At 42.1% G+C, this 25,364-nt stretch overlaps 2 protein-coding genes across 3 annotated transcripts in view; both read right to left on the reverse strand.

The window, feature by feature from the left end:
- Positions 1-22,794, reverse strand: part of ABL1 (ABL proto-oncogene 1, non-receptor tyrosine kinase) — a 133,255-nt gene extending 110,461 nt beyond the window's left edge. For both annotated transcript variants that reach the window (XM_030838547.2, XM_070045669.1), the window contains exon 1: positions 21,926-22,794. In XM_030838547.2, coding sequence (XP_030694407.1) covers positions 21,926-22,061 — 136 coding nt within the window. In that variant the 5' untranslated portion in view covers positions 22,062-22,794. The remainder of the gene's footprint in view (positions 1-21,925) is intronic.
- LOC132597442 (uncharacterized) lies at positions 22,675-23,529 on the reverse strand. The gene has a single exon (XM_060300297.1). It carries the CDS (start codon positions 22,771-22,773, stop codon positions 22,675-22,677), a length of 99 nt encoding a protein of 32 aa, XP_060156280.1. The 5' UTR covers positions 22,774-23,529.
- Positions 23,530-25,364: the final 1,835 nt, after the last annotated feature.

Raw genomic sequence — 25,364 nt, forward strand, 5'->3', positions numbered from 1 at the left:
ACTGTGTTGGACTTAATCAAGGACCAAAACACAACTTAGCACAATTTATTACTATAAACCACTGCTTCAAGAGAAGATAAATGGTCAGGACTTCAAATCTAGTCTAAGTGATGATTAAATGTCCCTAAAAGTGATCTACAGCAACATTAAACCAGCGTGAACTGCAGCCTGACAGCAGCAAAAAGATAAGCCCATATCATGCTTGGGATCATGGTGGTGGTGAGGCTTGGTAGAGATTTTTCATTTAAAAAGATAATGTGGTAGAGAATCAGCATGATTTAGATTTTTTATTATTCATTAGAAAGCTATATAACACTTGCCTCTTAAAATAGAACCAAGCATATCAACAACTCAGATAATACTTTATTTTAAAAATTTAAATTAAAGAAATTTAACAGAAGACAGATTAAATGGAATAAAAGAGACTTGGAACGTGTTATGGTACTGTACTGTATAACAATGCTGTTAGGCGAGATTCTGCTATAAGACTATAATGTTCTTCTTTCTTTAGCTATGATTCAGTTCACGCTTTTCTTCCCCATACTTATGAAGGCAACAAAAAGACAAAAATTAAAAGGCATGAATTTTTCTTTTCTTTCTTTTTTAAAAAATAAATGTATTTTATTTATTTATTTTTGGCTGCAGTGGGTGTTCGTTGCTGCGCGTGGGCTTTCTCTAGCTGCAGCGAGTGTGGGCTACTCTTCTCTGCAGTGTGCGGGCTTCTCATTGCAGTGGCTTCTCTTGTTGCGGAGCATGGGCTCCAGGCACGCGGGCTTCAGCAGTTGTAGCACGTAGGCTCAGTAGTTGTGGCTTGCGGGCTCTAGAGTGCAGGCTTAGCAGTTGTGGCACACGGGCTGAGTTGCTCCGCGGCATGTGGGATCTTCCTGGATCAGGGCTCGAACCCGTGTCCCCTGCACTGGCAAGCAGATTCTTAACCACTGCACCACCAGGGAAGCCCCTGAAGTTTTCATATGGAAAGATGCTCATCATCATTAGTCAGCAGGGAAATGCAAATTAAAACCATAATGAGTACTCAACAAGAATAACAAAAATAAATAATAATGATAATACCAAGTGCTGGCAAGGATGCCAGGAATTCTGGCATGGAAAAGTGCTGGTAGGGATGTAAAATGATAGCCACTCTGCAAAATAGTTTGGAAGTTTCCTATAAAACTAAATAAACTTATCACAAGAGCCAGTAATGTCTATGCCCAGAAATAAACCCATGCACTTATGGTTAATCTACAACAAAGGAGGCAAGTATATACAATGGAGAAAAGACAGTCTCTTCAATAAGTGGTGCTCAGAAAACTAGACAGCTACATATAAAAGAATAAAATTAGAACATTTTCTCACACGATATACAAAAATAAACTCAAAATGGATTAAAGACCTAAATGTAAGACCAGAAACCATAAAACTCCTGGAAGAAAACATAGGCAGAACACTCTTTGACATAAATTGTAGCTATATTTTGGGGATCTGTTTCCTAAGGCAAAAGAAGCAAACACAAACACAAACAAATGGGACCTAATTAAACTTAAGATTTTTTGCATAGCAAAGGAAACCAGTGACAACATGAGAGGACAACCTACAGAATGGGAGAAAATATTTGCAAATGATATGACCAATAAGGGGTTAATATCCAAAATATATAAACAGCTAGTAAAACTCATTATCAAAAAAACAACCCCATTAAAAAATGGAAAGAAAAACTGAATAGACATTTTTCCAAAGAAGATATATAGATGGCCAACAGACACATGAAAAGATGCTCAACGTCACTAATCAGCAGGCAAATACAAGTCAAAACCACAATGAGACACCACCTCACACCTGTCAGAATGGCTATCACCAAAAAGACCACAATCGACAACTACTGGCAAAGATGTAGAGAAAAGGGAACTCTTGGACCTTGTTAGTGGGAACGTAAACTGGCCACTATGGAAAACAATATGAAAGTTCCTCAAAAAACTGAAACTAGAATTACCATATAATCTAACAATTCCACTCCTGGGTATACATCCAAAGAAAACAAAAACACTAATTCAAAAAGATACATGCACCACAATGTTCATAGCAGCATTATTTACAATAGCCAAGATATGGAAGCAACCTAAGTGTCTATCAACAGATGAATGGATAAAAAAGGTGTGGTATATATACATACAATGGAATACTACTCAGCCATAAAAAAGAATGAAATTTTGCCATTTACAAGGACATGGATGGACCTCGAGGGTATTTTCCTTAGTGAAATGTCAGAGAAAGATAAATACTGTATGTTATCACTTATACGTGGAATCTAAAAAATAAAACAAGCGAATGAATACAACAAAACAGAAAAAAAAACAAGAGGGAGGCTGGGGGAGATGTGACTACAAAACAGGAGAAGAAGATGTAACAATGGAAGTGAGAGGCTGGAGGGATTCAAGGAAGGGGTCACAAGTCAAGGAATGCTGGTGGCCTCTAGAAGCTGGAAGAGGAAAGGAAGAGGTTCTTCCCTAGAACCTCTGAAGGAGCAAGGCCCTGCTGACACCATGACTTTGGCCCAGCAATACTAATTTCAGACTTCTAGTTTCCAGAATAGTGGGAAAAGAAATTCCTCTTGTTTTAAGCTACCCAGTTTGTGGTAATTTGTTACAGCATCCATAGGAAACTAAGATGCTAAGTGAAATGAAAGTGTGTATTCCCATAAAAACTGTACACAAAGATTTATAACAACTCTATTCATAAGCATCAGTAACTGGAAACAACCCAAATGTCCTTCAACAGGTGAATGAATAAACAAACCGTGGTACATCCATACCACAGAATACTACTCAGTAATGAGAAGGGACAAACTATTGTTATATGCGACACTCGGATGCATCTCAAAGGCCTTATGCTCAGTGAAAGAAGCCGGTCTTAAAAGGTTATACACTTCATGGTTCCATTTATATGACATTCTCAGAAAGACAAAATACAGCGACAAGAACAGATCAGTGGTTGCCAGGGGGCAGGGGTGAGGGGAGGGAATGACTGTAAAGGGATCACATGAGAAAGGTTATTGGGGTTATGGAAGTATTTTGCGTCCTGTTGTGACGGGTGGTAGTTACACAAATCTTTAAGTTTTATTTATAGTCTATTCTATATCTTCCCTGCTTAAATCAGCACTAGCACAGTAACAAAGGAGAATTAAGTAACTTCTGAGCCAGAAGAATTCTCCAAAGACGTTTGCGTCAGCCCACTTTCATTGCACAATTAAATATAAACTTAAGGACTATAAAGTCAAAAAATGCTCCTACAGGGGAAGAGCCTCAAAGAAATTCACCTGTTCCCTTCATCGTATGGGTAGTAAAGATGCTGGCAAAAAATAACATGGCTAAATGGCATAAGAAGGGAGGAGACTGAAAGCAAGGGCCTGGAAGACCAATCTCCAAATGACCGGCATAGAGCGTAAGGTTTACTTTAAATTCCTATAAATTTCTTTAAATTGACAGATTCCCAGAAAGTCACGAGGAGAATTAGCCGTCACAACAACATAAAGAAAAAACACAAATACTCTGGTAGACCAGTAAATTTCTTAGGCTATTCTCCACACAAGAAATCCTTCGGACCAAGGAAAATTAAAAGCTTGCCGGGTTGGTGACCACACACACTTGTAAACCTCAGAACTCACCTCTAGCCAACTAACCACAATATATTACACCAAACTGTGCTTCACGAATCTGTCATCTACACAGGTTCATAAATAAAACCTATGCAGACTGTGAGAAAAGAGCTGAAAGAATGTGTGCTGAACAAGCAGCAGTAGATTTAAGGATCAGGTAACTTTGTCCTGAAGAAACAATGAATTACACGAGGAAAAGAAAAGCAGCCATCTGGCCGGAGGATGCTGCCTCTCGCAGCAAGAACTGCCTGAAGACCCAAACGACATGGAAATCCTCAGGGCAAGTCATGAGAAGCCCGGACTTCATGCAGCAGGGGTGGAAAGATCTCTACAGCTCACATCCTCCAGTCACCCTATAGGAAGTACTTTGAAAAAAAAAAAAGTATTTACAGTTTAAGCAGGGGTTTTCTCTAGAATTTTCTTGAGGAGTTGCATTCCAGTGTCATCAATGTGTTCAGATATAACCCACGGGTTTTATAGATAATCCATAATTACCAACACTGTACAACCTTGTCTCAGGCACACTGCTCATCACGTTATTACTACTAGAGTTTCTTTCTTTTTTTTTTTTTTTTTTTTTTGCGGTACGCGGGCCTCTCACTGTTTTGGCCTCTCCCATTGCAGAGCACAGGCTCCGGAAGCGCAGGCTCAGCGGCCATGGCTCACGGGCCCAGCCGCTCCGCGGCATGTGGGATCTTCCCGGACCGGGGCACGAACCTGTGTCCCCCGCATCGGCAGGCGGACTCTCAACCACAGCGCCACCAGGGAAGCCCTAGAGTTTATTTCTCAGTCTTTCTCTGGTGTACTCTCTTTTGGCCTGCTCCTTATTACTGACAGGTATATTATTCTAGAATTATAAATAATAATAGCAGCAATAATTAATATTTGTTAGAGGCTAAGTGCCAGGCATTGTTAGATATTTTTTACTTATTATTTCATTTAATTCTCTCATCAACAGCACAATCAAGGTAAGTACTATATTCCCATTTTGCAAATCAGGAACCAGAGACTCCGAGAATTAAAACGACTTCTTGTACTGCCAGTTGCTAGCAATGTGCTCAACTAGTATCTACTACGTCAGTCCTGATGCCTGCAGTCACACTACTGTTAAGTGGTAAACTGGGATTTGAATTCAGATAAAACCATGATTTCAATATCACCCCTGTCTCCATTGGACTAGGAGATAAACACAGAAGCAGGAAATTGTCAGGGGACAAAATGACTATACATTCTACAGTCTGTACTTGCATTTCTGGGAAGGTTTGGTTTAACATATACTGTCACACTGTCAAGCCTTACTTTTCCAGGTCCAGTTTTATTTATTAATTTGATCTTCAATTTGCTGGGAGCACATTCTACTCTTTTAAAAACAGAATTTAGCCACAACCAAACAAGCAGGAATTTAATAATCAGCCAAACTGGGAGTTTTATGAAATCAAAAATGCTAAATTTCAACACTGATAAACATTTTTCCATATGCACTTCAAAGAACAGAGCTAAGGTCTATTATCAAGAGTTCAGGCTGAAATCTGAGGGAAAGAACTTTAGAATGAGAAACCTAAATGTGAAAGTCATTTCCCGCTCACTCCGGGAGTTTCCATTTCCTATCATAAGCCAGAGTATGTAGGCAGAAGGAAGGGAGAAACGAGGAGGTTTGATTTTTATTTTTCCTTCTACCGAAAACTGCAAATCAAAACAGCAGAGTGCTCTATTAGGTAGGCCAGCAAAAACCACCCACACACTAGACAATTAAAGGTCCCAAGGAAGGGTAGTACCCTCTCACCTCCCTACCTTTACTCCTTGCCCACTTGGTCTCCATAAAAGCAAACAGGTGAGAAAATTCAACTCCAAAACTTTAAACACAACTTTGGGAAAAAAAAAATATATATATATATATATATATATATATATATATATATATATATATATATATATATGGTTTGCTTGCTCAAAAAATTTTCAGATGAGTACATAATTTTGGGGACTTCCCTGGTGGTCCAATGGTTAAGACTCTGCACTTCTACTGCAAGGCGCGTGGGTTCAATCGCTGGTCGGGGAACTAAGATCTCACATGCCACATGGCAGAGCAAAAAAAAAAAAAAAAAAAGAGTACATAAATTTTTACAATAGAAACTGCTGCACTATATAATGGGAACCACCAGAAGTTTTTGAGCTACAAAATGCCAAACAGACTGCAAATTAGCATAAGGGCTCTGACGTTAATTGGTAACTATAATTTGCTTGCTCAAAAAATTTTTAGGGATAAAGGTATGTGATTTTTTACAAAAATAGAGACTGTTGCTCCACACAGTGGGAACCACGAGAGGGTTTTAAGCTACAAAACCCCAAACTTAGATTGTTCTTAGCATAAGGGCTCTGGCATTGTTTGGTAACTTTTAAAAATAATATGCCAAGGGCTCTGCACAGAGTCTAGCCCAGAGAAAGCACTCAAAGGGCAGCTACAACAGGTAAGGAATGTATGACAACACCTGGTGTCTAAGATGGGTTATTTAGATGCAACCCATTGTCTGTGAATCAGGGACAGCCTCCAGTTTTCCTAATGCACTTCAGAAGAGATGGAAGTGCTTTTGCTGAAATAGGGCTCAACCTCCGGCCAGCGGAGGAAAGCTTTTAAATGTAGTCACCAGTACTTCTCAGAAGTCTGTCAGGAGAGTGCACTGTATTGGGTTAATAACTGAAAAGCCATGTGTGCATCCCAGCTGACTCACTGCCAAGCGTACATCCTCAAAATGACATCCACTGCAGCTGGAGCACATAAGTGGTAAAATGTACCAATATTCCTCACAAATGGCCATCCCTTGAGTTCAGCCAAAACCAAAGACAATCAGAGAACACACATGACACTGTAACCTTGGTGGGCCTAGGAATGAGACTCACACCACAACAGAGGACTTAGACTAGGGGGCAAATGGCCGAGTTCCTCCCTCTTGTCTGTAAAGCTTTTGATTTCTCCATCGAATCTGAATGAGATCCTTGCCAGTTAGAGTAATCTTGGTTGTAGGTTCTTCCCTTTCATCACTTTAAATACATCAAGTCACTCCCATCTGGCTTATAGAGTTTCTGCTGAGAAATCAGCTGTTAACCTTATGGGAGTTCCCTTGTATGTTGTTTGTCGTTTTTCCCTTGTTGCTTTTATTAATTTTTCTTTGTCTTTAATTCTTGTCAATTTGGTTACTATGTGTCTCAGCATGTTTCTCCTTGGGTTTATCCTGCCTGGGACTCTCTGCGCTTCCTGGACTTCGGTGGCTATTTCCTTTCCCATGTTAGGGAAGTTTTCGACTATAATCTCCTCAAATATTTTCTTGGGTCCTTTCTCTCTCTCTTCTCCTTCTGGGACCCCTATAATGCAAACGTTGGTGCGTTTAATGTTGTCCCAGAGGTCTCTTAGGCTGTCTTCATTTCTTTTCATTCTTTTTTCTTTATTCTGTTCCGCAGCAGTGAATTCCACCACTCTATCTTCCAGGTCACTTATCCGTTCTTCTGCCTCAGTTATTCTGCTATTGATTCCTTCTAGCGTATTTTTCATTCCAGTTATTGTGTTGTTCATCTCTGTTTGTTCTTTAATTCTTCTAAGTCTTTGTTAAACATTTCTTACATCTTCTCGATCTTCGCCTCCATTCTTTTTCCAAGGTCCTGGATCATCTTCACTATCATTATTCTGAATTCTTTTTCTGGAAGGTTGCCTATCTCCACTTCATTTAATTGTTTTTCTGAGGTTTTATCTTGTTCCTTCATCTGGTACATAGTCCTTTGCCTTTTCATTTTGTCTATCTTTCTGTGAATGTGGTTTTCATTTCACAGGCTGCAGGATTGTAGTTCTTCTTGCTTCTGCTGTCTGCCCTCTGATCTGGGTTCCTCTCTCTTGACAACTGGTCTGAAAAGGGCACAGAGTCCCGTGCTCTTGAAGGTCTGGGTCAGATGTACTGCAGCCCCCAGAGCCCCGGTGCTATGCAGTGGCAAGTAGCTGGGCGTCACCAATCCTAACCAACCTACTTTATCCCTTTTCTTAGGCCCTCATCCAATTTCCTTTTTACTACATTTTTCTTGCCTCTCTCTTGTTTTTCTCTGTACTGGATTGTAAATGCCTGAGGACAGGTGTGGTCTTGCCCTCTTCTGGGTAAGCCACACTTCTTGGCCAAAACATGCTCTCCAGTGGGTTAACTGGCATCCCTGCTCATGGGTCTGCAACGGCATCTGTGGGCACAGGCAGACCCATGACTAGCACTCACACAGAGCAGAGCAGCCGCCCACTTAGCCTTAGCTTAGGAACTTTGTACCTGAGCACAGAGAAGGAGGCAGTTTCCAGTTCTTTCCAGCCCTGCAATGAAAGGACATCCCAAAGAGCAAGGACATGGCTCTTTGGACTGTGTATTTGTGACCATTCATTACGGGATTCATTATGAATTTACTGATAAGTTCTCCAACAAGCCAATTTAAACAAACACTTCATTTCTATCAAAGAATCGGAAGTTACTGGCCCTTCTGACTCACTATCAACATCATGATTACACATTCTTACAAAGCAATGATGTGAACTTACACAGAAAGTCATACCAGGATTTGATCAACTTATAAAAATGCATCCAATAACTATGACTTCATAAGCTGGAAACACTGTAACCCAAATGCACCCTGAAAACTGCTCTTAGGACACCTACATTTTTCTTACTTTGATCATGTATTACTTTTACTAAGAAATGATTACTTTTCATTTGAATAGGAATTAAAGTAACACTGATCATGCTGACTGAACTTCGAATTACTTTCTGAATCAAATCTTCTTTGAATAATTTACAGAAGTGCATGTTTTTTAATAAAAAACAATGTATCTATTTTAAAAATAATACATCTTTCTTATATTTCCTGAAGGCTTTTCTCTATTATGCCCCTATCTTAATTAAACTTAAAAAAAGCCTCAAAAATTGTTTTCAGGAAACACTACGCATTTAACTGACAATGACATGGTGGCATGTTCGTGAATTAAGCAACACCAAGGAGGGCGCTACTAATTAAACGTCACATGTCATGGCTCAGCCGAAGTAACGCAGGGCTATGCAGGCAGCTTACTGTGAACACATAACAGAGGCAACGCACTTTTCTGTATTTCAAGAGCTCTGTTTTCCCTGCTACACTGAAAAGGCTCACATATCACCCCCCCACCCAAAAAAAACCCAACACATTTCTCTAAGGGTAAAAATTTTTCCTTACCTTGTAGCCACTGAACAATATATTTTGTTTTGAATAGTGGGGGTGGAGAGTAATAACTGTTACTATTACTCATAATAGCATGTTTTAACATTTTTATGTTATTGTTCATTCACACAAACCACCAGATCCCAGCAACTACCTCCAATGCGATTCTCAAACAGAAACAAACCTTCCAGACTTGCTAGTAATGATCATTTCTTAATTTCCATTTTTTCGTTACTGTTAAAAATATCTGAGGGCTTCCCTGGTGGCGCAGTGGTTGAGAGTCCGCCCGCCGATGCAGGGGACGCAGGTTCGTGCCCCGGTCCGGGAGGATCCCACGTGCTGCGGAGCGGCTGGGCCCGTGAGCCATGGCCACTGAGCCTGCGCGTCCGGAGCCTGTGCTCCGCAACGGGAGGGGCCACAGCAGGGAGAGGCCCGCGTACGGCAAAAAAAAAAAAAAATATATATATATATATATATATATATATATATGAAATTGTTGTTGTATTAAATAACTTAATATATTACAAGTAATTGGACTAGTGCCTGAATATAGTACGCACTCATCAAATGTCACCTGTTAGTATTGTTAGCCTCCGGAAGGAAGGGCAATTGAAAGACAAACATTATCATGACATTTCTTTCCCCTCAGGCAATGTTCTGACTATATCTTAGGCTATGAGGTTCTTAGCATTGGGATTTTTTGTTTGTTTGGTTTTCCTCCTAATTGACCGTCATTCCTCAAGAACAGACACTGTTGTGAGGTAGAAACTGTTTTAACATTTAGGCAAACAGGAGCCAGAAGCATTCTTCAAGGGAGATACCGCAACTGAGCTGAGTCCTTGACCAGTCTTTCCCCCGGGGCACTCAGCACTTACCACTCTCCCCGTGGCTTCCTCGCAGCACAATCTGGAACAAACATAAAAGGTCCTTAAGCCAGAAGTCCTGCGTTCTTCAAAGCGGCCTGGAGTTCAGCACGTTAGCTGGAGATGCCAACTGCAGGACAAGCCAAGCTGTAGGGGCACAGGAGGGCTGGCAGTGGCTGATGCAGTCAGTCCCCGAGAAGTGGCGGCAGCCAGGCCGCACTACCAACCCAGGACTGGGTTTTAAGACAATATAAATAACGCATTATCTTTAACAAAGTGGTGCTCTAACATGGCAGTCCAGCAATACACCTCAGGGATATAATTAGTACACTGTGGTAGGGAGAAGTAAGAATATCCTTATAACACAGGATTTTGCCAATTTTACAAAACATAAAAACAAGTGTGAAAGTAGCATGTAAATTAAGAGCCTAACACATGTAAAGAATTATAACATCATTTGTCAATGGAATCTGTCATTTTTCTCTCAAAAGACGGAAAGGTGAAATAATTGATCGAGTTAAAATGTATTGCTTTTTCAGCGAGAACACCAGTGGTGCAAGTAATAGTAAACCCAACACAAAATGACTTAAACTATAAGGAAACATACGACGTCACATAATTCAAAGTCCCGAGGCAAGCTGGCATAGCAGCCCCACATTGTGCCCACTCCCTCCCCCCACTCCACCCCCAACACCAACCCCGCCCCAAGGCTTTCAGGCTCCAGCCTGAGGCTGGCTGCCCTCTAGGTTTACATTGATGACCAGAAGCAAAGATGGTCCACCCCCAGCTCCAGGGAAGAAAAGGCCTTGCTTTCCATCGAACTGGGTCAACTCAGAATGCTATGATTGTCTTAGACCAGGGGTGCTCAATCCTGACTGCCTGTAAGAATCACCTGGAGAGTTAAAAACAAAAACAATGGGACACTTTGCAGCCCTTACGATCAGAGCGTTCTCTCTATTTCAATAGTCTCTTACCCTCCCTCGCAATAATCTTTTTGAATAAAATCTCTCGTTAATAGAAAAACAGGCAAAAAACATGCTCGGGCACCTCCCCGGGCCAATTAAATCCTCCCCAGGGGTGGAACCTGGACAGAAGTCTTTTTAAAGCTCCTGAGGAGATTTTAATGTACCGCTAGGGCTGAAAACCACCTAATCAGGCCCCCTCCCAGAGGCTGGGATGGGGCTGTTTCTTGTGAGACACACGGGCAGTGACAGATCAGAGGACAGTGGATGCTGTGCAGGCAACCAACCTGGCCCTGCACAGTTCCCTACTTCAGCATTTGCCACATAATGGACCTGGTGAGATGGTTCACAGCAAGATAAATATGTCTGTCCATTAAGCATCTTCAAAATGCTCAAGGTTGCTCATAGGAGAGCTACTAATTAAATCCATAGTAAATCCAAAATACTATCACTTACTTAAAAGTCCCAAAACTTGGTAACACTCTCTCAGCTAGGCTCTGGGGATATAATCACTCTTGTGCATTACTAGTGAAGGGAATGTAGCCATCAACACAGTATCCATATTAATATCTATCTATCTGCTACTACTATCTACTAAGTAATATCTAGCTATTAATAAAAATTACAAATGCATTTACCCTTTAGCCCAGTACTCCCATTTTTAGGAATCTCTCCCACAGCTATACCTGCACAAGGATAAAATGACAGGTATAAGGCTATTCTTGCAGCTTTGTCCGTAATAGCTAAAGACAGGAAACAACGCAAATATCCAGAAACAGAGGACTAGTTGAAAAACCAATGGTACTTCCAAGACAGTGGGATACAACAGAAGCCAATGGAAAGGATGAAGATATCTATATTCCAATATGGAGAGATCCTAAGGATACATTAAGTGAAAAAGTTTAAAGTGCAGAACAGTACATACTGCATGCTACCGTCTGTTTAATAAATATTAATATATATTTGCTCACATTTGCAAAAGAAACACTGGAAGGCTAAGAGAAACTAATACAACTGGCTTCCCAAAGGGAGTAGCAGAATAAAGAGGATAGAGGACTGGGATAGAAGCAAGCTTCTCAGAACAGACGTTTGTAATATAGTTTTATAGTTTAAATATATGTAATGTAGTTTTGTAGTTAAATCAGAAATTGTATTGTCTATTTGAAATTATTAAAAATTTTAAAATAAAATTTAAAACTGTCACAAAGCATGGAAAATTTACAGGTTTCTAAAATTATGAATAATAAAATTAAATTTATTAAAGCATAAATTGTAAGTCATAAATGCCTAAATAAGGTATTTTGTTATGTACTACCATCCCCAAACACCCAACTACCAAAAGGTAAGAATATTCAATATAGTGTCAAAAACATATTCCACAAAACAGTAAAAAAATAAACTTCTTGATTAGATGCATTCTAAATCTAAACACCCCCCCCGCCCCATTTCAACATTGTGAAGATTTTCAAAAGGCATTAGTCCATCTTCAAAAAAGTAATGTTTTTGACAGAAAAAATACTCAAGCTATCAAAAAACACTTGATTTCAACCCCAGCTCTATAATGAATCAGCAATAGAATCCTAAAAACACTACTTCACCACCCTGAACCTCAGTTTTCTCTACTGAAAAAGAGGAATAACATCTATCCTATCCACATTATAGATTTCCCCAAAAAAAGTATATGAAAGTGCTTTTAAAATATTTAGATCTTTACACATCCATAAGAAACACCCTCTGTAATTCAGGATTCTACAGAATCACCAATAAAACCATGAATTACTTAATGATACTACAGAAGCAGAAAGTACATAAGTTAATGCTGAATCTACACAATACCAGGGCAAATTCAGGAGTTGTTTGTTTTGACCAAATTCTTAATACTGGAATGGCTGCCTTTCTTTCTTTCTCATAAAAGTGAAAATGCCAAAAAATAAAATCTATTTAAGTGAAGGTTCCAACTAAGTTTAGGTATTACTATAAATTCAGTCCAATACTCCTGTACTATACTGTATTTCCAGATTCAGTTAGTGGCCACAAGCAGTCCTTGGCATAAAAAGATAAGAACCTAGGTGAAAGGTACTATTGGCTCCAGCAGGGAGCTCCCCACCACTTAACCACCAAGATCAAATTGAACAAGTACCCCCTTACTTCAGCCTGTTTATTGGACCTATCCCACACTGTTGATTCAAAGGCAATAACCACTTTCCCAAGCAGATGGCCAATGGTGGTCCTCAGGATTGTAAACTAGACACAGAGTCTTTTGTTGGCTAGCTACCTTGTCCCCTTGTTCTGGGGTAGTCTGCTGTCCTACCCCAGACTGACACAGTTCATGATACAGAGGGGGCATTGAGAAAATCACTTAACTAGATTCAATTCCATATTTACTGAGCATCTAGCCTGTAAAAAATATAGTGCTTGACCCATGAAGATGTATGAACTTGGTCTCTACCATCAAGGAACCAAGTACTAAGTATCAAAGAAAATCTGAAAGAAAATTTTTAATTTAGAAGAATTTTAGGACTTCCCTGGTGGGGCAGTGGTTAAGAATCTGCCTGCCACTGCAGGGGACATGGGTTCGATCCCTGGTCCAGGAAGATCCCACATGCCACAGAGCAACTAAGCCCGTGCGCCACAACTACTGAGCCTGCGCTCTAGAGCCCATGAGCCACAACTACTGAAGCCCATGCACCACAACGAAGAGTAGCCCCCGCTCGCCACAACTAGAGGAAGCCTGCGCACAGCAATGAACACCCAATGCAGCCAAAAAAAAAAAAAAAGAATGCCCCCTAGAGTAAGGGCCATGCTTCTGGACTAAGGATAAGTCCAAAATAGACTCAATCTAACAAAACACAAACCAAACTTCAGGGTCAAAAGAGTATGTCAGTAACTTAACTTCTGTCAGAACAAAACGAAAACCTCTCTAACGTAAGACAAGATCCAAAAATCCCTACAATGTAACATCCACATGTCTGACATATAATAAAAAATGATTAAACATGCAAAGAAGCAGGGAAATGTGATTCATAATGTAAGGAAAAAGCAATCAATAAAAATAGACCCCAAGATGACCCGGATATTTAAATTAACAGACAGATCTTTATCATAAATACCTTCAAGGATTTGGAGGAAAAGATGGACCTAATGAGTGAAAAGATGGTGAATCTCAATAGAAAAATGCAAACTATAAAAAAGAACCAAATGAAAATTTCACAATTTAAAATGACAATATCTGAAATGAAAATTTTAAAGAAACTTAAGACTGGAAACTGCAGAAGAGTTAGTGAACTTGAACACAGATCAACAGAAAGTATCCCAACTGAAAAGCAGAAAAAGAAAACTAAGTTTTGGTTACATAACAGAGCTTCAAAATACATGAAACAAAAACTAACAGAATACTTATAGTTATATTTTCATTCTCAATATTGCTCGTGTATGCCTTCATCAATCTTGCTAGACGTTCGCCTAATTTACAAATTTCTTTCAAAGTCAGCTTTTGGTATTTTTATCATTTCCATTTCTTAATTTCTGTTTTATTTTGGCTGTGTCAGGTCTTCATTGCTGCACACGTGCTTTCTCTAGTTGTGGCGAGTGGGGGCTACTCTTCATTGTGGTGCTGGGGCTTCTCATTGTGGTGGCCTCTCTTGTTGCGGAGCACGGGCTCTAGGTGCGCAGGCTTCAGTAGCTGTGGCATGTGGGCTCAGTAGTTGTGGCGCATGGGCTTAGTTGCTACATGGCATGTGGGATCTTCCCAGACCAGGGCTTGAACCTGTGTCCCCTGCGTTGACAGGCAGATTCTTAACCACTGTACCACCAGGGAAGTCCCTTAATTTCTGTTTTTATTTTTACCATTCTCTTCCTTCTGTGTACTGTGGGATTACTTTGTTTTTCTAGCTTCTTTAGTTAATTGCTTAGCCCCCCTCCTTCCCCCACCCCTGCCACCTTTGTTTTCTAACAAACACTTTAAAAGCTAAAAAAATTTTAAGATAGAATTAAAAGCAAAGAAAACCCAAAATCTATCATCACAGTTGTGATTTTTAACACCCCTGCTCAGTAACAAAAGAGACCAAAAAGAAACTTAGCAAAAGTACAGATAAAAAAGTATACAAAAAATAACTAAGGCTGTAGAAGATTTTAAACAGCACTGTCAACCAACTTGATCTAATTCACATTTATAGAAAATTACAACCAACAACTGCAGAACACATATTTGTTTCAAGTACAAATGGAACATTCAGTAAGACAGGTCATAGGCTGGGCCATAAAATTAATCTCAGTAAATGTCAAAAAACTGAAATTTTACAGAGGATGTTCTCTGACCACATGGAATTAAGTTAGAAATCAGTAAGATATCTAGATTCTCCCAAATATCTGGGAAATAAACACTCCAAAAACAACACATCAAAATTTGTGTTCAAGAAGGAGGTGGGACCCAAGCAGAGTTTTGAAAGGTAGGTGGGTTTTGAACCCACAGAAGAGTGATGTCAGGGGCGCAACCACCAAAAAGGCAAGGAGTCAGGGAACTGCAGAATACGCACACAGAAGACCTTAAGGGAGTGCTTCTTTTTACTGATACTCATCATCTAAGTAGCAATTTTAATCTTTTTACCCCGTAGACCCAGATAATATGCCTGACATACTCCTATGGGTATAATTCCTAACTCAATCATGTTAGCTCATCCTTTTCCTCCCACTCATAAAGTGTATCTCTTTGCAACACACTTCACAACACACCAGTGGTTATCACACGGAGATCTGAAGCACAGATCTTAACCAATACAAAATGATTTCTTGTTTTCTCCAATTTCTATTATTTTCTTTAACAGGATGTTTCATTTAAATAAGGTAAAAACTCTTTTCGTTAAACCATCTTTGATCATCCTCCATTACTTATCCCATGACTGAAATTTCTGTATTCTTCTATATTATAAGCATATTTCTTAAAGTGGCAATAAGATTTCATGAAAAACAAGAAAGCCAGGCAGATGAGAGACGAGCCGGCCGCGTCGCCACCGCTCCCCGTGCGCGGGAACACCTACACCTCTGGGCTCCCACCGACAGCAGGTCCCACCTGCTGCCTCTCCTGGAGCGCTCTAGCCCCGTCCTATGGCCACCCTCCGTTCCTCCCACCTACTTCCCTAAACTGATGGGTTTCCCTCACTGATGGGCTTCCGCTCCCTCCAGGACCCGTGTGTGCAGGTGTGGTAGGGCTGAAGATGCCCCGTTACTGTCTTTTTGGGGACACAGTAAACACGGCCTCAAGAATGGAGTCTAACGGGGAAGCCCTGAAGATCCACTTGTCTTCTGAGACCAAGGCTGTCCTGGAGGAGTTTGGTGGTTTCGAGCTGGAGCTTCGAGGGGATGTAGAAATGAAGGGCAAAGGCAAAGTTCGGACCTACTGGCTACTGGGGGAGCGGGCGAGTAGCACCCGAGGCTGACCTGGCTCCCCTCCTGGCCTTCCACACCTCCCTTCCCTGTGCCAGAGGTGACAGAGAGGTGCCAGGCCTCAGCCTCGCCTGCAGTATCCCCACCATTGCCAAAGAAGTAGTTTGAACAGCTCAGATGTGCAGACCCCAGTGGAGACACCAGACGTTACCTCTGAAAGTGGACTGGTATTGGGGGAGAACTTGGAGCTCACAGGACTGGACCAAAACTCACAGCCATGCCCAGGGACACACACACACACACACACACACGTAGGCACACGCACCCACTCTCCACCCTGACTCAGGCCAGGCCAGGCTGGGACGTGGATTCCTGGATCCTCCTGCCCCTCCCTGTGCCCTCTTCCCTCAACCGTGCTACACTGACTTTTATGGGGAGGAGGAAAAGGCAAAGGGATTATATGTGACTCAAGGGGCTGGGGGGAGTCCACATCTGGGCCTAGCGCAGATGGGCCACAAACACCACCACCCCCGTCCCCCACCACCCAACCTAGGATGCAATGCACAGGGGAGAAAGGGAAGGACAGAGGGCTGTGGGCTTGTGTGCCTTGCTTCTCCTGTGAGTGGAGACCATTAAAATCTTTATTCCAAAAAAAAAAAAAAAAAAAAAGAAAGCCATACAAAATGTATTAGACTATGGAAAATAACAGGATGCCTTAAAAAAAAATGTACAAACATAAAATTTTGCATTTTCTTAGTTCATGTACCACAACCCAATACCTAATAAATACAGGGATATAATCTTTCCAAACAACCTCTTTTTAAGGATCTGATTGAACTTTAATACCTATAAGACTCAATAGCTGTATGTTCTCCCACCTCCTGATGTGTTTGAATGCTTAGTATAATTTAACAGTGATGAGAATTACAGTGTTGATCTATCAAGTTCCTATTCGATTACCTTGAATAAACTTTTATTTGAAAAGAGTAGTTTTAAATCGAGAGTAAACAATTTCTTAAAATCATTTTTCAGTTAAGGTCATAGCAAAACATCTGACATAAACAAATTAAATAAGTAATACCTTGAAGGACATAGATGTACTAAGTTAAAATTAGAAAATCCAGAAATAATTTATAGAGAAAAAAAAGCTTCAATTTTTTAAAGCATTAACTAGAAAAGAATTACAAAACTTTAAAAATTGAAATGGTTTTATATTAAAAATATTCACTACCAAGAAAAATAGGAAAAATTGTGTGCAATTTTTTTTTAACTCTGAAACTTTCTGATTTAGGGGGAAAAAAATCCACAGAGATATAGGATTTAAAAATCATTCCCACGCAAAATTTGAATGTCGCCCCCCCCGCAAAAAAAAAAAGATTCAAACTAATCCTGTATAAAAATGTAAAGTCTTAATATCATAAACTACTGAATAGCACCTTACTTATATGAAAGACACATACATGGAGATTTCCCTTGGGGACGTCATCCATTCTCCTAGCTTTAAATACCATCTAGAACCTGGTGACTCCCAGGTTCTCTCACCAACCTGGATTGCTTCCCTGAATTCAGACTTGTAGACTCAACTGTGTATCTGTCACATCCACCTGGATGCGTAACAGGCACTTCAGCTCCAGATCTTCATTCCCCAACCCATCTCCCCAAACGCCGCGCCTCTAGTTTACATTTCAGTAAAAGGCAACGCCATTTTTCCAGTTATTCAGTCCAAAAACCCTCGACTTCCCTCACACCCCACGTCTCATATCGAACATAAGAGAAAACCTAGTCTGCCGTGCCTTCAGATATTCCCAGAATCTGACCCCTCCACCACCGCCACACCCTGCGCCAAGCCTTCACCATTGTCCTCTAGGGTACTGCCATCAACAGCCAAGTGGAATCCCTCCTTCCTCCTTTGCTTTCCTTCAGAACGCAGCAGCCAGAGAGATTTTGTTAAAGCGTAAATCAGGCCCTGTTACTCCTCCCTCAAAATTCTCCCAACACCACGAGTAAAAGTCAAAATTCTTGAGATGGACAACAAGGCCACATTCTTCTGCAGCCGCCTGCCCCCACCGCCCATCTCATCCCCTACACCTCTCCTTCTGCCCTCTCTGCTCCAGCTACTCTAGGCTTCTCCGTGAGCCTGCTATGCACACTCTGCCTAGGGCCCTGTGCGCCCTGACTCCCCTCTGCCTGAAAGCCATTATTTCCACGGCTTGCTCCCTCACCTCCCTCCTCAGGTCTTTATTCAAACGCCACCTTCTCAGTGGGGCCTCTCTAGCCACCCTAATGAAAATCACCCCCCTCCAATATTCCCTGCCCCCTTTCCTATGTTATTCTTCTCCTCAGCACCTACCACCACCTAATATACTCTATATTTTACTTATTTAGCTTATTTATGGTCTGTCTCCACCCACTAGGATTTAAGTTTAAGGAGGGCAGGGAAGTATTTTTATTCACTAATATATCACCAATGACTAAAACACTACCTGGAACATAGTGTGAGCTCAATAAATATTTGCTGAAGAAAGAAGGACACACTAAGGTGAACAGATTTACTAGTGAATGCTTTCAGGCCTGCTTTACCAGCTTTCATAAAAGTGAATTTTCTTAGTCAAGACACCGAAATTTGGAAGGAACATATGGTCCCTGAAATAATATCATGGTTTCCTTTTTTTTCCCCTGTACATATGACCAGCCCTTTGACCCTGAAAGATCCCAGCAAAAAGCTGCCATCTGCCCACTCCTTTCAGATTCACCACCACCACGCAACATTATTCTTGGCTTCCAGATTCATGTCTGGTTCAACGTTGTATGTTATGGCTGCAAGTTTTTTAATCCAATCTATATGGATGTTAACCAACTCTAGAAAGATCAGCCTGTGAGAGATCAAGAACCATTTGTTCCCCTAGAAAAAGTATACCCGAAGTCCAAAGAAATTGATTTGTCTTCAGTAAAACATGATCTAGGCAACTTCTTTCATTAAAAGGTGCTACAAAGAAGTGATTATTTGGTTGGGCTCCCATCGATTTGGTTTTTAAACCCTCATAATTTGGGTATTACAAAATAAAACAATTTTGCTGTAAAAGGTCTGGAATATCACAAATGCAAAGTAAAAACTGAAAGTTTTCTGCTGTTCCACCTAAATCCCAATTCCCTAGAGATTAAAAACTATGTCAGTCTAAATCCTTCCACACTTTTTTCTGTGCATGTACAAATAAATAGTTAATTTTTGTTTTACAAAAATAGGGCCATACCATGCAGACTGATCCCCAAATCGCCTTTTTCCACTTACCATTACATGGACATCTTTCAGTGGTGGTACTTTACAGTATGCTGGCAATAAACATCCTTATATGACTTTCCGGGCTTTTTTGTTCTTTTTTTGCGCACACCCTTATATGAATTCTTGATAGACTTTCTGTAGCAGCAGTTCTAAAACTTTTTTTATCTCGTGACCACTTTACTCTCTTGAAAATTATATAGGACCCCAAAGTTCTTTTGTTTATATAGGTTATCTCATCAATATCTACCACAGTATAAATTTAAACTGAACAAGTTAAATCATTTGTTCACCTAAAAATAAACAGTTTATTATCACTGGAAAATAACTTGTTTTCCCCTGTTTATAAATAATTGTAGGTATTGTTCTTTGAAGCTACACCAAACTCGCTAAGTGGTAGTTTCTTAAAGATTAGTTTTGAGTAGAATCTAAAACTCTATCAATTAATTTTTGTATTCTGTTACATTAAAATCCAATGGTCCATCTTGCACCTTGAATGAATCTTTTGTACCTGTGCCTGATTTTATAACATCATGTGTTGATCATTTAGAAAATATCAGTTCACTGAACTATGCAGATTTTCCAAATAATACATTCCATTATAAGATATCAAAATAGCACATTTGTAAATACTACCACCAATCTCTACATCACAGTAGCAGATACAAGTTTTCCAAAATCCTAATTTTCGCTGGAAAGCAAGCAAAAATTTTATCATTGACAAGAGACACTACCAGTTGTCTTCCTTGAAAGACTCTGTTATACATTTTTTAATCTGAATAACCATAGTTTGTTGGTAAAAATGGTAGTCCATGAAAAAAGCGGCAAGTTCAGCTCGCAACTAACCACTGCCCAAGCACTCTTCCTAGAGACAACCGGCACACAAAATTACTTCCCCGTTCATCCACAGAAGATGAACAAGATATAAACACAAGAGTCAAGAGTTAGTAAAATTAATCATTTTTGCTGCTTCACCAGGAACATTAAGTGAAAACCAAAAAAAAAATTTTTTTTTTTTTTTTACTATGAGTGCACAGCATGAAGAATACAACGGCTATAATTAGTCGCCACAGCCTCGATTCATGCTTAGGAGCCTGCATTACTTTTGCACCAATAGAGCAGAGAGTGCAAATAACGTCTTTCTTAGTGTTGTGTTAATACGAAAAGTTTTAACCTCTGGACCCCCCGGAGGGGTTTAAGGCACATGTAAGGCACTACAGTGTTCTATACCAGGACAGTTTCCTAGAAGTGAGATTACTGGGTCACTGGTATGTACATTTTAAATTCTGATAAGTTTGGCCAAAGCTCTCCAAAAACTCTGTACCAATTTTCACTAAGGCTGCATGATCATCACTATTTAAAAATGTAAACAATTCACTTTATAAATCCTGAACTTGGGAAGCGCCGTAACATATTACTATATTTGCCTGTCTAAAACCAATGCTAAAATATAACTAATGTTTCAAGGCAAAGTAAAATCCAAGTACTCAGGTTATTTAGATGACGATTTCCGTTAAGAAAATCAACCTCAACTGTCAAATGCAAGTTCACTGAATAGAGAACTTCGTTCGTTGTAGTCACCCACTGTTAAGGGTATTTGTGATGGAATTTCAAAGTATATGCGACTTGCACACGTCCTACGTTTGCTTATAGGGTGGGTGGGCTCAGCTGATATTTTAATAAAAAGTACACAGTCTGAAAAATGTCAGGCTGTGACAGTACAAACAGGACCCTAATTAATTGGTGCATGGCTGTCCCCTGTCCCAGACATCAGTCTAAGCTGACCCTTAGCTTTAAAACTTCACGCAAAATTACTGGACGTGACCAGTATAATATGTACTGTCAGCACTCAAATGCCAGTGACGTTCATAAAAATGTCAAAGACAACCTTTCTTGTCCCAAATGTCATATGAAACAGGGAGAGAGGAGGAGGAAAAGGCTCCGTCCATGGCAAAGGAATACTCCTGGTGTAAGGTGAAATAACTAGAAGCTGGGGATCCTCAACTCACAAGGAATGCTGCCTCCGCCGCCTCGACTGTCCCCACATAGCTCCAAAGTGAGTATTTTCAAGTTCTACTTATGATTGAAAAGGTCAAGAATATTCGTGTCAACTAGGACCTGTGGTTTTTAACTTTGAGGGGAGCACAAACCCCTTCGAGGACATGGGAAAAGCTCCCTGTAGATAAAGCAGTAAAAGATCCCCGCGCCGCAGGGGAAGGAAGACCCCGTGCGTTAGATCAGAGCAGAATCGTGGACTACAGGTCCTGAGAAACCACTTAAACCCAACCTCCTCAGGAAGGTGGAATAGTAAAATGGCTTGTCCAAGGTCAACAGTGAGTTAGAAGGGGAATCAGGCAAGAAATAAGCAACTCAAAGAGATTTTGAATAAAGCCATCCAGTGTCACCAAGTAACTTTTTCTTATACAAAGAAAGTTCCACCAGAAACTAAGAGATAACTACAGAAACAGAAGTTTTAAGTAAAACTGGAGAGAACTGACACAAGTGCTGTGGTTCAAAAGTTCCTTAGGCATTCCCGAAGCTGAAAACAGGACCAGAAAGCTTGAAAAGCACTCACCATGTTCCACAAAAACATTGCAGTGTGGACCCCCATGCCTCGATGATTCTTTCTTGCCTGCTCCTTTGATAAAGTGCAGGGCAGGCAAACTTGGCCTTCTCTGGTCCCCAAGAACTTTTCCAGGCTGCTGCCCCATAAAGTAACGATAGGCACCCCTTTCCAGAAGAGGGTTCAAGATCTTTCAGAATGATCAGGGAGCTTAGAAGGAAAACGATCTATATGTGGGATTTCACATTCACCGCATCTCCACAAGTCAGTAATTGAGGTCAATCACAAGACATCTTCCATAGTGAAAGGAAGCGAAGATTTTAGGTTGACATGTGTAAACAGAGGAGTTCAGATTATATTCGCAGTTTATCAATTCGAAGTAATGTAATTGCGATGTGATCCCAAAGTTTCTTGATTTTAAGTGTCTTTTACTGGCTGAGTAAGTTTCTTCCCTTTCAAGCAGAAAAACCTAAACAGAAATATTCACAGGGTATGCTGTACAAGGGTCAGTAAGGCTAAAGTCAGGTCGATTTCCACACATCAGGGAAACGTGGATCGTGTTTGAATGCTCCTCCAGAACTTTTCCTGGGGAAGTCACCCAACCCCTATCTTGGTGTCTTCATCTTCCGACAAACTTCCTGCTGCCCTAGCTGCCGCTCCTGCTTCTCTACCCTGCTCTCCGGAAAAGGACACGGGTCACCCCGACTTCAGCGAGAGCTGGCCCTCCACTCAGACGAGAAGGAATGCATTGCCAGCAACTTTTAAGTCCGCTTTTTAAAAGGCCTGTGAAACCAGTCCAAGCTTTTCCTTTGCATTAAAGTTTTTGGCTGGGCTGAGACTAAGGGGGCCGTAGGTGACATTGGAAGAAGTCAGGGCATTAGAGGCTCACGGGAGCAACCTGGGGGGAAGGGGAGGCCCCTTGACAGCAGGGATAGGATTTGAATGGGGGGCTCCGAGGCCAAACCTGGGGCCGGGAGTCGGAGCAAGGAGCGGCTCGGGGGCAAGAGAGAGGCTGCCGGGGCGAGGCACGGGTGGCTTACTCCGGGGGCGACGCTCCTCCACGCCTCAGGAAACGGGGTGTCCCAGGTCTGGGGAAAGAGACCACCCCGAGGGTCCCAGAGCCCGGGCGGGGCTGTAAGGGACGAAGGACTCTCGCGGCCCCGAAGGCGGGTCGCGGGCAGAGGGGGAGAGGAGGCCCGGCCGCCTCAGCTGCTCCGAGCCTGGGGGTCTCTGCCCGAAACACCCCCTCCCCCGGCCCCGCACGTTGCTTCGGCCACCGCCGCCAGGCAGTCACATCCCCCGGGCTCCGTCGCAGGACCCGACCTCCCCCCGCAGGTAGGGGCCGTGGACAACGGAAGGGCTCCTCAGCCGCAGGACCCGGGAACCGGCTCCGGCTCCAGCGCTGTTCAGGGACGGTCACCGACCCCCGCGGCCGCCATGATGGATTACGAGCCGCTCACAACGAGGCCAGGCCCCGCCTCTGGCCCCGCCCCCGGTGACGTCCGGTGCGCGCCGCGAGGTGACCGGGACCCTCCCGGCGCCGCTTTCTGGGACGCTGCACCTTTTGGCTCTAGTCTCCCTGCCCGCCGGAGCCCAGCCCCGCACGACCTGTTAAATGTGGTTTTTCCGAGCGCAAGGTGAGTGGTAAGGAAGCTCCCGCCTCCCCTGTACTGCCATTGGTCTCCGAAAATCCGGGTCAGATCACTCTCCTGCATCCCATGGGCCGGTAGGGACAGTACGGCTAGAGCCCCCAGCCAACCACTTTTGGCGTAGCCCGCAGAGCGTGCTGGGAGTTGTGGTCCTGCGGCGCCAGCCCCCAGTCAGCGCTCGCCGGGGACTTGCCTTCTACTCCCAGCTCCTGAGCTTCGGTCCGCCCTCCTGGGAGCCGGCGGACTCTATCCGGCCGCGCGTAGGGCTGGCCGATGGCTCCCCTGAGCGGGTAGTTAAGACCGGCGAGGAACCAAAGCAAGGGGAAATCTGCGGATTGGATTTCCCCAGAACTGGAGTTGGATTACTTCCTTGAGCCTCTTTAGGAGAGAAAATTTAGCTCGCTCCTGGAAACTGAGGTATTTGGTGACTTCACCGCCCCCCCCTCACCCCCAGCTTCCACCTTTACTCCAAGAAGCATAAATATTAGAACTAGCGAAAAATAGACAACTGGAAAGCGTCCGACATTCTGCTAACGAATTCTTTCTTTGGAGTATCAGGAAGCTCACCCATTAAAGAAACAGCATTTAAGAACCTTTCGGAGGCAAAACCAAACACAATCTTAGATGTCTGGGTGAGAAGGAACCTTTGAGATTAATCTCAAACTCATACAGTGAGGTATGTTAACTTCTGGGGGCGGGGGAAAGATTAAACAATCTAATTTCAGAGGTGTACACATACTTACATGAAAACATGTTAGCCGAGATTGTTCAGTAGGCCTACAGAGCTAGCCGATGACCCGGACACACCAAACCCACACCTGCCATAACCCATTTTATGCAACTAAAATGCACCCTTGTCCCCAGTTCTTCACTCCATGTCTCCCCAGAGCAGTGCACCTACCTTCCCCGGATATACCCATTTCTAAGAGGATCCACTCATCACAACACCTAGTCTATACTATGCTGTTATGCTTTTCATAAACTGTATTCTCATTTAATCCTCACTCTAGCCCAGTGAGGCATGGATTGCTAACCCCCATATACAGATGGGGAAACCGAGTGAGATGTGACTAGGTCACTGGCCTAGTGATGTGTGACAAAGTCACTGTTTTTCCACTGTACCATTCAGTATCAAGTAACTGTTGACTTAATGTCAGACAGTTGATTTTTTTTTTTGTGGTACGCGTGCCTCTCACCGCTGTGGCCTCTCCCATTGCGGAGCACAGGCTCTGGATGCGCAGGCTCAGCGGCCATGGCTCATGGGCCCAGCAGCTCCTTGGCATGTGGGATCTTCCCGGACCGGGGCACGAACCCGTGGTCCCCTGCATCGGCAGGCGGACTCTCAACCACTGTGCCACCAGGGAAGCCCCAGACAGTTGACTTTTTAGAAGTTGCTACTGACAGTAGAGGGAAACCAGTTGCATTACAGGTGGTGTACATTCAGTTACCGAGTTGTGTATTTTAGAAATACTTTTGCTGGATTGGGAAATGGTGCTAATTTTATAGATATTGGCTTGAAGAAAAAATAGTCACTTGGAGGTACTGAATGTGAATAATATGAAAATGTGTGCCCAAATTTAGAAGTGGAATTTATATTTACATGTTAATTGGGTTAGCTTTGCTCTATCACTAGTCTGGCTGACAGACTTGGTCCTTGGCTTGTAGAACACTCTTCAGACTTCAACAACTTTGTTCCCTTTAACTCACCCCTTTTTTTTTTTTTTTTCTTTTTTTTTGCGGTACGCGGGCCTCTCACCGTTGCGGCCTCTCCCGCTACAGAGCACAGGCTCCGGACGCGCAAG

The sequence above is a fragment of the Globicephala melas genome, chromosome 6 (genome assembly GCF_963455315.2).
Source record: "Globicephala melas chromosome 6, mGloMel1.2, whole genome shotgun sequence".
NCBI classification, from domain to species: Eukaryota; Metazoa; Chordata; class Mammalia; order Artiodactyla; family Delphinidae; genus Globicephala; species Globicephala melas.